Source organism: Aythya ferina (assembly GCF_964211825.1).
Source record: "Aythya ferina genome assembly, chromosome: 1".
NCBI lineage: Eukaryota > Metazoa > Chordata > Aves > Anseriformes > Anatidae > Aythya > Aythya ferina.
The window spans coordinates 131,672,109-131,687,045 of record NC_140296.1 but is presented as its reverse complement, the minus strand read 5'-3'; the positions used below and the strand labels follow the sequence as shown (position 1 = coordinate 131,687,045).

Here is a 14,937-nt window from a genome sequence, read left to right as displayed (position 1 = left end):
GACTGTTAAATCCAACAAAGCCTGTTTCTTCAGCAGATATAGTGGGGTCCATTTTATGGGCCTCTGTTGTCTGGGAGGCTTTTTGAATACCATTCTGCAGAGCAGCACATGCAGCATACCTCTTCATTTGAGTCCTTGACTGAACTGATGTTCTGTCAGGGTCCTTCACTTGCCACATAGTCCCATTGCACATCTGCTGGCTTGAGAAGCAACTGCTTACTTAAGATGCTTCAAAATAGCCTGTTCAATTTCACATAATGCACATGTCCTTGGGCAGACGTGTAATTATCCTTCATTTCTAATGCAAATGTGCTTGAATATGTTATATGTAAAAATGACTTAAGATGGGTTTGATTTTTAGTATGTTCACATAATTAATATGAATTATAGGAGAGAAAGGAAGGTTCTTAAATGCAGGACTGTGACTGGAAAAGTGAAACTCATCCCAGCTTTGCTCCTAAATCAAATGAATGTTTGCTGTTGTTTTACTGAAAGCAATTTTAGACCTGTTCAGCATTTTAGATATAGCTCCCTGATATTGGGGTATCTCATTTGTTTTATTTGAAAGTCAAATAGTCTGTGGTTGTTTGGTTTTTGTTTGTTTGTTTGTTTGTTTTTCTCTACTGCTGCCTGTACAGGAACATGTGTTTAGGAGTAAAAATGAGTTTTCTACCCATTTCTCCATTATTAATAATGCAGACTCCATGATCAGAATGAGAAAGCAATTTTGATGACAGTGTAGTGAGATGGAGTAAAATCTATCTCGCTTAGCAGTAACTCAGTAGGCTCTGAAATATAAACAATGTAAAACCTTGGTTTTTTTGCCAAGTAAGCAGAGAAAGACAGATAAGATATGGGTTCTATCTGAGTAACAGGGTGCTATTTTTGCATGTTCACCTTCACAACTTCTGTCATCATAGAAATAAATTCAAGGTGAGGAAAGAATTCTATAATCAATCAGAAAGCCCCTGAGCTTCAGCGCTGTTTAGTGGCAGAGACTCATTTCAATCCATTGCAAAATTGAAGCATTCTGAATTGGAACTTTTTTTTTATATTTGGGGTAAGTTTGGACCTAGGTTTCAGTTGAGCCATATTTTTGCCACTTTATTTTCATGCAGGCTTTTGGAGATAGAACTGTGGTTTCACTTTATGTTTTAGGATTAATTGGTTCAGTTTCTTTGTAACATTCCAATAATTTATGCATTAATTTATAAATAATAAAGGAGCTGTGAGCAAGAACAGATATAACAAAATGGTTGGAAAGTCACTGATCTTGAAAAAAAAATAATGTGCATTTTATTTATAGATTGTTCGTCATGATAGAACAATGGAACAGATTGTCTTTCCTGTCCCTAATATTTGTGAATTCCTTACACGGGAGTCCAAAAGTCGGGTGTTCAATACAACAGAGAGAGATGAACAAGGAAGCAAAGTCAATGACTTCTTCCAACAGACAGAGGATCTGTACAACGAGATGAAATGGCAAAAGAAAATTAGGAGTAAGTATAACAAATTCAAAAAATAGCTTAATCATGCTAAAACCTTGCTTTTAAGCCTTCAAATATTTTCAGTTTTAATGAAACACTTTTCACTGTTCACTCTGATATTGCAACAAGCAAAACTGCTCAGGACTTCTGTGTGTAGGGTCAGCATAGTGTAGGTCATCTGAGACACTTGCATGCCACCATAGAAGAGGCATAATATGGAGTAGTTACTAATATAAATAATGTGTTCAAGATGATGTTCTGGACTCCAAAAGCTAAATTGAGAGATGGATGAACTGGGTGTAGCTCCACTAAACTCAATAGGGTTGCACCTAATTAAGCCAAGACCCCTAATATTTAACAAAAACATGTGTAGCTGCATATTTGAGGTTTGCAGATTCCTAAAAGACTATTAAAAAATTGTAAATGTCAGTCACTTAAAAATGTCTCTCACCAGAACCTCAGCTGCTTTAAATCTGCATGACTCCCATGGAGTCTGTTCCCTTTGCCAGTTCACATCAGCCTTGCTTGACTAGGCTGCAGTACATCCCCATCTGTGAGCCCATTCTGGTATATGTCCTGTGGTAGTGGGAGAGGCATGTGTACTTTCTTAAGCTACTTGCAACTTGCAGATCTGGCAGGCACAGTTGAGATCATGGGAGAGAGATCAAAGCAGGGACCTGAACAGGAGGTGCAGGGAAACTAAGCCAGGTACTGTGAATTTCTTGTTCAGTTCACTGGTGGGCATTACGGTTGCTGGCCTCACCAGGAATGGGGCTGCCACTGCTGCTCATGTCCTGGGGATGGTAAGCTCCTGCCAGCTTAGCAACTATCAACTGTGCCCTTTGCATTTGGAGCAGAGAATCAAGGCTATGAACTAATTAAGCATCTACAGTATCCTTGAGAGATAAAGAAGACGTGTATATTATATATGTATGTATATAAAAATACATGAGAGTGTATCATTTTGTTCACTGCTAAAATGCAGATACTGCTGGGATGGCAGACATCAGCTGTTTAACAGCTCACAGCAGCATTATGCAATTGATTAGGAAGGAAGTGAAGAATAGGATCTATGGTCAGATCAGCAGGGAGTTTGGATAGTTAAAGCAATATGGTTTAGTGCAGCATCCGTAATGTTATGGAAACAGGAATGTTGGATGGGTTTTTAAATGTCAATTCCTGGGCAATTTTCAGAGGCAGTTGTAAATTTTCAGTATGAATCCTGTTGGCTCAGGTCCACTTTCCTTGGTGGCACTGTGAAAAACTTGTCTGTACTGACAAACTGACCAGAGTAGAAGTTGTAAAATAAATGATTTCAGACTAACTCCCTAACTGCACAGTCTATTTGGGAATAAAAGTCACTATATTGTAGAAAAATTACTCTATTAACAAAAGCATATCTGTTTTTCTTGCTTAAGAAACACACATAAAACAGCCCAACCCTACACTTACATAGACCAGACCTGCCTAATGCTGTAAGCAAGGAAAATTGGTTTATTTTTATTCAGAACAGAAATTCCCCAATTTCTTTCATCAGTGGAATGGTCCATAAGTCTCCATGATTTTTCTTTGAAAAGATAATGTAAGTTTAGGCTTGGTTCATTCTTTAGCCAAGTGTCTGTTAGCATGCAGTCTGTATTGCTTAAATTGACAGATGTCATTTGCAGTGGCTCCAAGTGCTTAAATCCCAGCAGTCAACAGCATGAGATTATCACAATGAAATCTGAATAGTCACCTAATCACAATTAAAGTTTATTTAGACTAAATCCTGAGACAGTCATATTCAGTTGAATGAGTCTATATTAAAAATTAGCTGGGTACAGGCAAGTCAAGAACATGCTCTTAAGGCTTGCAGAAGACTCTCAGTACTTTAAAATCTAATTAATAGGAATGCATCATCTTCAAATAGCTAAACTTTTCTGGCTGGGGGGTTTCTCACACCATTACACATAGAGGCTTGTTTTAAATGTTCATTTAAACATCTGATAGTACAGTCGCATATATGAAGTGCTTGCCTGGGTCTTAGTACCCTCTGATGATGTTCCTAGGCTTTTTGCTGAATCAATTACGTGACTCTGGACACAAAATCTTAACCCTGTTTTGCCCTACTTCCCTTTTTAGTCATTTCTAACTAGGTTATAAGTTCTTTGGGATATAGACTGCTTCTGTGTCTTTATACAGCACTTCATATATGGAGGTCCTGGCTTAACTGGAGTCCTTTTACAGCCTGGAGTAATTATAACAGCACAGAGCTGTTGTTCAGCAGTTAATTTTGGATGTCTGAGGATCATACAGGAAATAGTTAGCTTTTGCAGAACCAAACCCGGTCAGACTGAATTTTATCTGTTCTCTAAAAACAGATTGAGATGTTTTTAGTTGGATAGAGGTGGGGAAAATGCTGTAGTTCTGAAGCCTTGCGTATTCCATTTTCTTTGAATAATATCATCAGCATTTTTGGTCCAAATGGGTCACCTGGATGACCTGCTCTGGGTCTTCTGTTTGCCTCTCATGCAGTGTGCCTTTAAACCTAGTTGTTTGTTTGACTTTGTGTCTCCCTGCACAGAGGCTACAGTTTCAGAGGCAGATGAGAAGACTTCACACAAGATCCAATCCTAAAACCTCAGCTGAGGCACAACTGTCATGTATAATAAACCGTATTGGGATCCTTGGATGAAAAACTGCTTGAAACTGTGTTTTATGGCAAACCTATGTTTGTTATTTGTCTTAGTTAATTTTAAAGGTCTGCATATTTATTTTGTATAAATCAGTTTTCTTCATTAAATACTTGGCCTTGAGGCCATTACTGATGGAGTTAATGCCTGCTTACTTTTCACTGATTGCTGCTTTTCTCCCCTTTCTAGATAATCCACCCCTGTTTTGGTTCTCTAGACACATCTCTCTCTGGGGGAGCATTTCCTTCAACCTTGCTGTATTCATCAATTTAGCAGTTGCTCTGTTTTATCCCTTTGGAGATGATGGAGATGAAGGCAAGTTGAGTTTGGTTTCATTTTTCCTTTTAATTTTAGATGCTTTCCATTCTAAGGTAACACAGTTATGTATAACTGCATCTTCAGGTATGCAGCGTATCTACAGCAACCATTTAGTGTCTTCTGAGTAGACACCAGGTGTTATCTGAGATGTGGTAGCTGATCTTCAGTGTATCACATGTCCTGTGCAATGTGAAGTAAAATGGACAGAACATAGCATCCAAGCTGAAGATTAGTTAGCTAATTCTTTTTTTTTTTTTTTTTAATATATTTTATTACCATATGGTAGTGTACTATTGCACACGTTCAGTTACAGCTGCTGAGCTGAAGAAGGGTTCATTGCAGCAGAGGGACTGAGATTCCTTAAAACTGACCAATTTGAATGACTTGCAGTCTTAAAATGTGTAGAATATAATGATATAAAAACTTTCTCATGGGGTTTTGACTATTTTATTGGAGTAGAAGAGCAACTATTGCAGGGGACAAATGTGTTATATAAAAATATGCGATTCTGTCTCTGTTTCATCACGTCGTAGGAAATATAATGAATAATAAATTTCATTAAATAAATGCAGCAGACTAGCAGGAGGTCTCTTTGGATCGAAAACAAGCTTAATTGGGATAAAGAAGACTGGTAATGGGAGTAGAGCCATTCATCTCTGGGTCTTTGATTTCTATCCAGTCCAGTCAGTAATGTGACTGAAAGTCACCTCTGTCTGATGGCATGTGAACAGTGCTGGTGGAAGCAGTCCAGCTTCTAGTAGATACATGTACTTTTCACAAACACCAGAATTGGCACCATCAAACATTCCTGTTGGCTGGCTAAACAGAAAAGCAGCAGATTAAAGTATATTGGTATGGAGACCACATTGCCCTTTCACCCTGTGGGGCGGTCTCTGCAGGTCACAGCACAGGCATCTCCGTAGCCTTGTGTTTGCAGGGCTCTGCTGTGGAAATAGGAAGCATTTGTACATAGTGCTTTTCTGCTTGTGAACTGAAGAGCTGCTCAGGGTACACACGTCAGAGCCTATGCAGGGTGAAAGAATAAACAAAGAGTTAAAAATAAACCTTTTAAGCTACTAAATTTTTAGTTAATCTATACTCACGGAAATCCTCTGGTCTGCAGTCAATAGGTATTAATACTTGGAACTGCAGATTTATGTAGTATTAGTTTAAGTGGCCCCAGTAATCCAGTGATTTCAGTGATAGTGTGTTTCAGGATTCCAATTTCTAGTGCCTGTAGCAGTAAAAGAGACTGCTGAACAATAAACAATAAGTGTGGCCGTAGGGGATTAGCATGGTCATGAGGCAGACTCCTTACTTCCAGCCTCCAAAAACTGATCTCAGAGCTGGAGTTTGTCTCACATTTTTTCCCTTCACCTTGTGTAAATCCAGCCATGCTCACATGTTTGAGGTGCCTGGACTGATCTAATCATCCCAAGAATGCTGCCTTTTAGTAGATTTCTGCAGTTCTTATATCATATAGCATAAGCGAAATTACCCTCCAGATGAGGTCTCTTTGCTTCATGCATATCTGCTCATGTTACATGATATGAAATTGTTTGACTTGCAGTAGGGAAGAAGAAAAAATGATCTGTTAAAGAAACACTGAGTGCTTTGGTCTTACCTTTCAACTCCAATTTGAAGCTGTTTTTTAGGATCCATTAAAAGTTTCCAGATCTTGTTGGCAAAGAAACTACCCAGCAGAGCTGACCTTGAACTTCTTGCCAAGGGTATAAACACTTCCAAACTTTGGAAAAGTTTGGATGCCATCTGAATTTTGAGAACAGGGCTTCACCTCATTGTTTTCTAATCTCACTGATGCTGTTTAGCTGTATATCTCTTGCCAAACAGATAGATGTTATTCCTATTGTGAGCCTAGCTAAATTTTCTATTCCATTCTCCCTTGTCACTGACCTTTCAGTTCATCGGATAACAATAGGAGTCAGTGTACGAGTATGACAGTGCCCTGAGATCTGAATGTGCTTTATACATCAGAGCAGCATGGTGTGTTTCCAGGGCTTTAAGCAGAGGAGAGAAGGAAAGCAGGGACATTACTCAGAACTCGGGGAGAGCCTGGAGCCAGCTTCTTGCACAGACTGACTCTGAAGGCAGCAGCTCACATGCCTGTGGGAGCTCAGCAAGAGCAGGGACCCACCACTTCCCCAGGAGCAAGGCTCAGCTATTCAGCAGCTCCTGGCAATGCAGATGCTGCCTTCTCATGCCCAACTCCCCGTGGCTGCCTCCCACTGCGTCAAGTGTCTTGCTCTCGTGCAGAGGCGGAGGCTACCTCCCGCTGAATGCCTGCAGCCCTTCAGAAGAAAGCCACTTTTCTAAAAGCAGGATGCTTTGGTGCTCTTTAGATTGGAAATGTGACGCTGCAGCATCATGCCACTTGCTGCGCTACCCCAAGAGTCAGCTATTTCTGTAGCTGAGCAATCATGGAATTAGACCGAAGGAGTCCTAATGATCCCTGTAGAAGGGAGCTGATTAGTGGCTTGCTCCAGGAGAAGGGTAAACTGTTTCATCTCTGAGCACTCCTTGGATTTTAATGGAAATTTCATTAGCTGCTCTTATTATTACCTGTGCAAATCAACAATACTATGATAATAATAGTTCTTGCTGCAATTAGGGCAAGTTGTGGTCAGCAGTTGTGATGCATGAGTCATGCTTTTTGTTAGCTATATTGGCAAAGGAATTGATCTTTTGGATCTGTTTCTTGGTTTAAAAAAAAAAAAAAAAAAAAAAAAAAGAGTGTCCAAAGATGCCTCTCTCAACTTTACCTTTCTCCTCCATACAGGCACGCTTTCTCCGTTGTTTTCAGTCCTCCTTTGGATTGCAGTGGCACTTTGTACAGCAATGCTGTTTTTCATCTCCAAGCCTGTTGGCATTCGACCCTTTTTGGTGTCTGTTATTCTCAGGTCTATATATACTATTGGGCTTGGTCCTACCTTGATACTTCTTGGTGCTGCTAATGTAAGTACTTAAAAAGCAAGCAGAATTTTCAGCAGAAGCAGAGATATTAAGGGTTTTCTATTAAAAAATCCCTTGGTTAGAACTATGCGAAGAACTTCCTTTTCAGGTTCACGGGTTGAGCAAAAAAATATATATATATAAAAAAAATCCAGTCGTCCTGAAAGAGCAGTATCAGCAAACTGAAAAGCTGAAAAAAAATGGGATTTGGTTTTGTTCATATGCAAATATTTTAAAAATAAAAACAATATGAAATTTAAAAGAAATACTGCTGAGTAAAAGGAATCAAATTTACAGTTCCTCATGTTAAAAGAATAATTTTCTCTACCAACATGCTCAGCAAAGTTGACACAAATTTGTAAGGTGTTCTGTGAGCTTAAATCTATATTTTTGAGGAAAGTTTTCAAAATTAAAAATTATCTCAGCCCTTCTCAGATTCTTAATTTATTCATGTCTCTTTTTTGCATGTTTACTGAGCTTTATAAAATAAGTCATACTCATATAAGTCATGCTCATAAGTAATCTATTTACATTTCTGCCTGACTGCTACAGCTCTAATTCACCTTAATGCCAGGCAGCGAATTATTAGGCTGTTTGCCACCAATTCTATGAAAATTGTGCATGCTTGAAAATACCCAGGGACATAGTGAAAGGTAAAGGTAAGCAAGCAGTGCTTGTCCATGTGAAATTTTTGAAAGAAGAAACATATTGAGTCCTTATTGCTTGACCTGGACTACCAAACACATGGGGTTAGTTCCTTCATGTGTACTTCGGCACTGCTTTTCACATGTAGGAACATGCTTTTCACGTGCTTAGGAACAATGGCAAATCTGATGCCGTTGCTTAAATACCATACTTCCAAAATGCCGTTTTGTTTTGTTTTGTTTTGCTTTATGGTAGGCACCCCCACCCTCACCCACCCATCCCCCATACACATGCTATTGTGTTACTATTGTTCTCCTTGTAGTTGCATTCATAGCTGCTGTTGCATGGTCTCAGGTCTGAACTCAGAATTGTTAGGAATTCACTCTCCAGTTGTTTTTTAATGCCTTATGACATTAATCTCACCCTGCTTACTCATTAATTTATGGAGATATATCAGAGATATCACAGTGAGACAGTGCAGGGTTGGAGGGGTGATATACTTCCAGTTACTCTCATGGACTCACTCCCAGCATGCCTTGGAGATGGATTTATCTTATTTGAACTTCAGCCATCTAAAAGTTGAGCATTTAGTCAAAGCAGCCTATCTAGATTTTTTGCATGCTACAGCAAAGATGAACAGGATTTTTTCTGATGGAGTAAACCTAGCCTTTGTTTACACCCCACAGCTTTGCAACAAAATAGTGTTTCTGGTGAGCTTTGTTGGAAACCGTGGAACTTTTACTCGTGGCTACAGAGCAGTCATCATGGACATGGCTTTTCTCTATCATGTAGCATATGTCCTGGTCTGCATGCTGGGCCTCTGTGTGCATGAATTCTTCTACAGTTTCCTGGTAAGTGTGCTTTTGCGGAGGGGAAAACTTTGCAAAAATAGAAAATACCGTTACCCATGCAGCTGTCTTCAATTTCTTCCTGACAATCAAGCCAAATCATGTGTATTTTTAGCGTGCCATTGTGTTGCTGCCCCTTAGGAGCTGCTGTTTTCATTAGAACCTATTTCTGTTAGAAATTGTTTTATCTGTTTTAGAGCTGAAAGTTTGCCCGTTTCTTTTCAGAAAATCATCACACAGTCTGGTTCTTTCTTCTGTCCCTCTCCATCATACATTTATTCTGTGTATGTTGTAACCTATATCTTGTATCAGTTGTGTCTTCAGACTGTAATCTCTCTGGGACAGGAGTTGTCCACTGGTGTGTGCATCATCCCTATACCAAAAGATCCCATTCCTCAGTTCATGTTGCAGTCCTAATAAATAAAAGAGTGACTTAGGGAATAGAGATGGCATGCCTTTGGTGTAGCAGGAAGATTCATCACTATTAATGTATCCCACTTCCATTTTCTTTTGTTGCCATTACCCAGATGGAATGCCTTTTTATAATATGATACAGGTGCAGTGAAAATGAATCATACAAAATTATGCTAAACTCAGCTAACTGCTCCCTTCATGCTGAATAGCAATAAAAGGTGTTTCACTGCTCTTGTTTTCTAACTGTTTTGCTTTTACTAAAACATGAAACATTTAGGTAGACTGACTAAATTGTGGCCATTTACATGCGTTCACCTTCCTGTTGTCATATCTTTCTCAGCTTCCTAAATAGCAGTGAACTCCCAGCATCTCATAGAGGCGCGTTAAGCACTCTAAAATTTAGGCATTCAGTTCTCACTGTGGCGGAGCTCCTGATGAAGTTGTTTTCCAGGTCCATATCTTGACATTAAAGTCACCTTCAAAAAGTTGCACAGACTTCAGACGAGTCAAGATTTTGAGGCTTTAGCTGCAAAACCTTTTCAAATAGATGCAACTCACCTGCTAATTAATGTCTGTCTTAAAAAATGCGCATTGAATCGTATTACTCCTTCAGTGAGTAAGGGTTCTTTACTGTAAAATGCTGTCTGAACTGCAGTGTAGTTTAAGAAACATTTTAAATGCTTACTTTTTTCAGTGACTGCTATCAACAAATGTCCATGATTCATGGATGTTATAATTGTCCACATTCCTAAGTTACTTACAGGTGTTCACTTTGTAGTGAAAGTGTTCCAAAATCCTGCATTTGTTCCTCATATTAAGCTTTGTCTTGTATGGGATGAATGATAACTGTCTTCCCTCTTTCTTCCTTTATTATTAATCCTTTTACAAGGCTGTGGATTTCAGATCTTGTGAATTGTGACTAATACCTTCTTCTGTGGACCATTTTGATAAATCACAGTGTGTCACTTTGTATCTGTAATCTGTGTGTTTTGAAGTGGAAATACATATATTATAGATAAGGTCCAAAGCACTATAACACATCAATAGAATTGGAAGAGAAAAAAAGCTATAGTTTCTTGAATATAGTTTCTTGAAAAGCCCTTATCACACTTAATTGCTATTTGAGGCATTTGACATTTAAAGCAGTATTATCTTCATGTATACTTTTCTTACATTAAATATTAGGAAAACATACAGCACAGGGTAAAGAAGAGCAGTTTGGGGTTTTATACAAACAGTGCAATGAATTTAACCTTGTCCTAAAAAGAAATGGCCCTAAGCCTTTCACATGAGTGACTTTTAAATGATCCTATGAACTCAAAGAAACAGCTTACAGACATGTAATTATGTGTGTGCATGAGTGCATTTTTGAGATGCAGCCCATGCATATTTATCAGATGGGAAATTACGTGAAAAATTTATTTGTGGATGTAGATCCATAGTATGGAGATGCTTTTTTAAAATTTTAATCCATCCTGGTTTTGAATATGGGGAAAAAATGGTTCTTGTTGGTTACTACTACCTTGTGTCTGGGTCAGACTCATATATAAGTATACATTTTAGCTTTTGATTTTGCTATAATATGTCTTAAAATTTCAAGTTCCGTGTTACGTTATCTCTCCTATATCCCCAGTTCCCACTGAAATCAATGTGAATTGTGTGTTTATGAAGCTGAGATTACAGAACATGGCTAGATGTATGTTTCAGTAGTTCAGATTATGTTTCTATGTAGTATCTATATACATTCATTTTTATTAATCTTTATTCATTTTTTCCTCTACACTATACTTTTCCCAGCTGTTTGATCTGGTATACAGAGAGGAAACTTTGCTAAATGTGATAAAAAGCGTTACCCGGAATGGTCGTTCCATTATCCTCACCGCAGTGCTAGCCCTCATCCTGGTTTATCTCTTTTCCATCATTGGGTTCCTCTTCTTGAAGGATGACTTTATCATGGAGGTCGACAGGTTGAAAATCAGGGCCCCTGTTGCAGGTACTGCTTTTTAAAATTCATTTCCAAAATACACCTTTTATGTCTGACTAACCAAACTTTGCTCTAGGGAAATTTTGATTTTGTGCTTGTATCTGTGGAAGCAGAACTCCATATACCTTAGGACTAAATTAAGTCTCTGGGTAAAATTTCATGTGTAGGGTTGCTTTTCACTAGGCTTTTCTGTTGAAATACTAAAATCCAGCACTCACAATTGATTTATTACATTTTCTTTTAGCATTTTCTAACTCATGCTAACATAAAGAAAAAATTCCTGCATTTCCTAAGTATTTGGAAGAGCAACTGAAAGTGGATTCTATTGGTTCTCATCCCACCTTAAAAGTAGTGCTTGGGATTTTCTGTGTACTTCATGAGGCATGTGATATTATAATGTTTAGTTAATGTATTCATCTGATTACTATTTAAGCTTCATCCAACAGAAATTTATTACAGAATCCACACTTCTGCTGATGTGAGATTTCCTGGAGTATCTCTTAAATTCAGTGTGTTTTTCACAAACACCACTCTTAGTGTATAATCCTGTCTTCAGTAAAATCATTGGAAGTTTTTTAACTGTTTTTTAAAAAGCCAGGATTTCAATTTATTAGAATGAAAAATTTCACCAACATGGACAGAGAGTTACAAACTCACTTTGCTAGAAAAAAGTATGTCTAGTGGGTTGAGATCTTTGTACATGCTGCCAACCAGCCTGCTGGGAGCATGGACAGAGAAGTAGCTGTCTGCATAAAAAGACCTGAAAATAGCTTTTGATTATATTCCTAGAGGTATGATTTTCCCAAATGCTGAGCTCTTCAGACCTGTATGCAAGCATAGAACAACGAATAGGATCCACCCCAGATTGTGTGCGCTCTGTGTTTGTCAGCCTTTTCCTAGCTTTGCTATTTCAGGACCTACAGCACACAAATGAGGCAAAGCTCGTTGAAGACTTGTTGATGTGGGGGAGTGTGATGTATCCATATAGCTATTTGATAACCACAGGAAAAAAGGAACTTAGCGAATTTCTTTTATAGACCTTGCTGTTTGCCACTGATCAACTTCAAAGGGCAACATTGGTTTATATTTGATTTACCATTCATTTTGGGGCAGAATTTATAATCTGAAGTTTCATTTCTAAAAATAATTGTGTCTGTCTTAGGAGAAAGGAAGCTAGATTTATTGGAGCACTGATCTGATACAGTGCAGTAGTTCCTGTGTGTTCGTGTTTCTTCTGTTGGGTTCTTAACAGATTTTTGTGGTGTGTTTGCATGCGTATTCTTGCTGGCTTTATACATTGCCATTTCTTATCAAACACTCATCAAGAAAATATGCTGATGGTATATGGATGGAACATTATGCATCCCAAGACAAGTGCTTAATTTTTTTCTTTATAAAATAGCACAAAGAGAGAGTCAGAGTGGATGTGTTTTCTATGTTACAGAGATTGTCTTAGACTGTTACTTTGGTTGTATGATTTTGCCTTCATTTTTTCTCCTTAAACCTTCTTGTATCTGTGATTTGAAATGCAGAAAATTGTTGAAGATGCACAAGACAAAATTGGTTTGATAAAATCAAGCTGATGTACACATTTACCCACTTTGGGAATGTTAAATTAGTGTTTTACTTGAACCCATACATATTTACAAATGAGTACCAAACTGTGTTATAATCCTTGAAAACTCTTAAATATTCTACATTCAGAATAACTGAACATCAGCTTGTGTCCTTCTTGTCAGCTTTTGTGAATAATTTATCTAATGGTTTTAAAACTGACATTATTTTCATATCTGACAGTTGTTTCTTGCTTTGAATATATCTTGCTCTAGCCAGAAGTAGCAGCATTTGATGTAGATTCATTAATTTCAGGAGATGAAATGGGGATAGTTGTGATATACAGTGTTTATAAATATAAAACCGTGTTTTTGTTCCCTGTGCTTGCTTTTAGCTGTTAGGCAGACTGTTTGAGGAAGGAGGAGTTGGTGGTGTAATTTGTTCTGCTTTTTCTTCTCAACTTTTCAAATCAGTGACTTGCTTCTAGAAAAATAATGACCTAAAACTTTTTGTCAATGCAGTGTCTGTCTTTTTGTCAATATTCTGCTCTTTTCTTAGGTATTGGTGAAGTCCCCACTACAACCCTCACATCAGTGATGGGTGCCTGTGCAAAAGAGAATTGTTCCACAAGCATCCCAGACATTAACCCAGGTTAGTACAAAACCTCCCCAGATTGGTCATCAATTAGAACTGAGGGATTTGTGTGTTATTATTACGACTGCATGAGAAAAGTGATGATTGTTGTTGGAAGGCAGAAGTACTCAACTCCTGGAAGGCTTGGAGCTCAGTTGGGAACTTGTCTATAATGCAAGTGCTTCCCACACCTGATTTCCAATTGCATCAACATTAATTTTGTTGAAATATCGTACTGAATGATTATGCTTGAACATACACGTCTCTTTTTTTGAGCTAGCTTTGCTGAGAGGAAAAGCTTGCTGCTTACCTGCAGCATCTTCACCTGCACACAGTGAACCACTATTAGATTCATTTAGGGCCACAGAAGTTGATTTTAACAGTGTAGCATATATCAGAAAGCTCTTGTGTATATTTTTTACATGCATCTAGGCTGACGTTGTAATGTAGCCGGAAGAGTAAGAGCCCAGATCCAGGACCAAGTATCTGTCTTTTAGTGAGTTACTGTGTCTCAGCTAAGCATGGGCAGGAGTCCATCTATGCATTCCTAGCTTGTGGCAAATACAAGGAAATGCAGACTTTTGCAAGCCATGTCTGTGATAGGCAAGTTGTGTTTCTTCATGCTTGTGGCAAGTGAAAAGCTCAATTGCTCTACTTCAGCAGATCAGTCCATCTGGTTTTACTCTGATACCTGCATTATGAAACTGATCTGCATACCAGAAGGACCCTGTCAACTTTAAATACGCTTCATTAAAATAAAAGGCTTGTCTGGTGTGTTCTAGTGGTGTCAAGCCAGTTACCAGACATTGGTTCAGGAAGGAATTTGTCACAGATCAAGCTGACAGAGTGCTTTGCTCTATTTGCTGTTTGAGGCAACATGATCACTCAGGACCTCTGATAGTAGTGCTACTCCATCTCTCCTGCTCTTATCCTGTGACACATTGTAGTTGTTGTGTATGGTCTTCATTACAGTTGTTAAGTTTGTGCAGTGTGGGTGTGTGCAGTAGATGGTCCACAGGCTTAGACTACTTACTGCTACACTTGCGTGTGGTTGCTAGGGGCTGAAGCTGCGGACAAAAGTGGTTCCTTCCTATCCTGTGTTCCAGTATAACACCACTTCACATGCTTTATTCTCCCAGTACAGATTTTTGAGCTTTTATGATCAAGGGTATGGGGGAGAGGGCTATAAAAGTAGACTTTTCAGCCCCAGCTGGTGTGTAAACAGACCTCATAAACAAAATGGGAAGCTGTCTGACTAGATAGAGAAAACAGTCTCTCCCCAAGAGCTATTGGCAAAGCTGCTATATTCAAAAAGTAATCAATCAGTCAAAAGAGATGCAGTATGGCTTTTGCTAAGCTCTTTAAATGATAGAAATCTCACATTTCTTATTTCTTGGCCACAGTTTCTTTAA

General features: G+C 38.4%; 1 protein-coding gene across 3 annotated transcripts in view; it reads left to right on the top strand.

Moving 5' to 3' along the window:
- The window catches only part of ITPR2 (inositol 1,4,5-trisphosphate receptor type 2), a 269,872-nt gene that overhangs the window by 220,162 nt on the left and 34,773 nt on the right, over window positions 1-14,937 (top strand). For all 3 annotated transcript variants that reach the window (XM_084513429.1, XM_084513428.1, XM_084513430.1), the window contains 6 exons: window positions 1,307-1,499; window positions 4,349-4,474; window positions 7,275-7,450; window positions 8,779-8,943; window positions 11,152-11,347; window positions 13,451-13,543. In XM_084513429.1, the coding sequence (XP_084369555.1) occupies window positions 1,307-1,499; window positions 4,349-4,474; window positions 7,275-7,450; window positions 8,779-8,943; window positions 11,152-11,347; window positions 13,451-13,543 (949 nt within the window). The remainder of the gene's footprint in view (window positions 1-1,306; window positions 1,500-4,348; window positions 4,475-7,274; window positions 7,451-8,778; window positions 8,944-11,151; window positions 11,348-13,450; window positions 13,544-14,937) is intronic.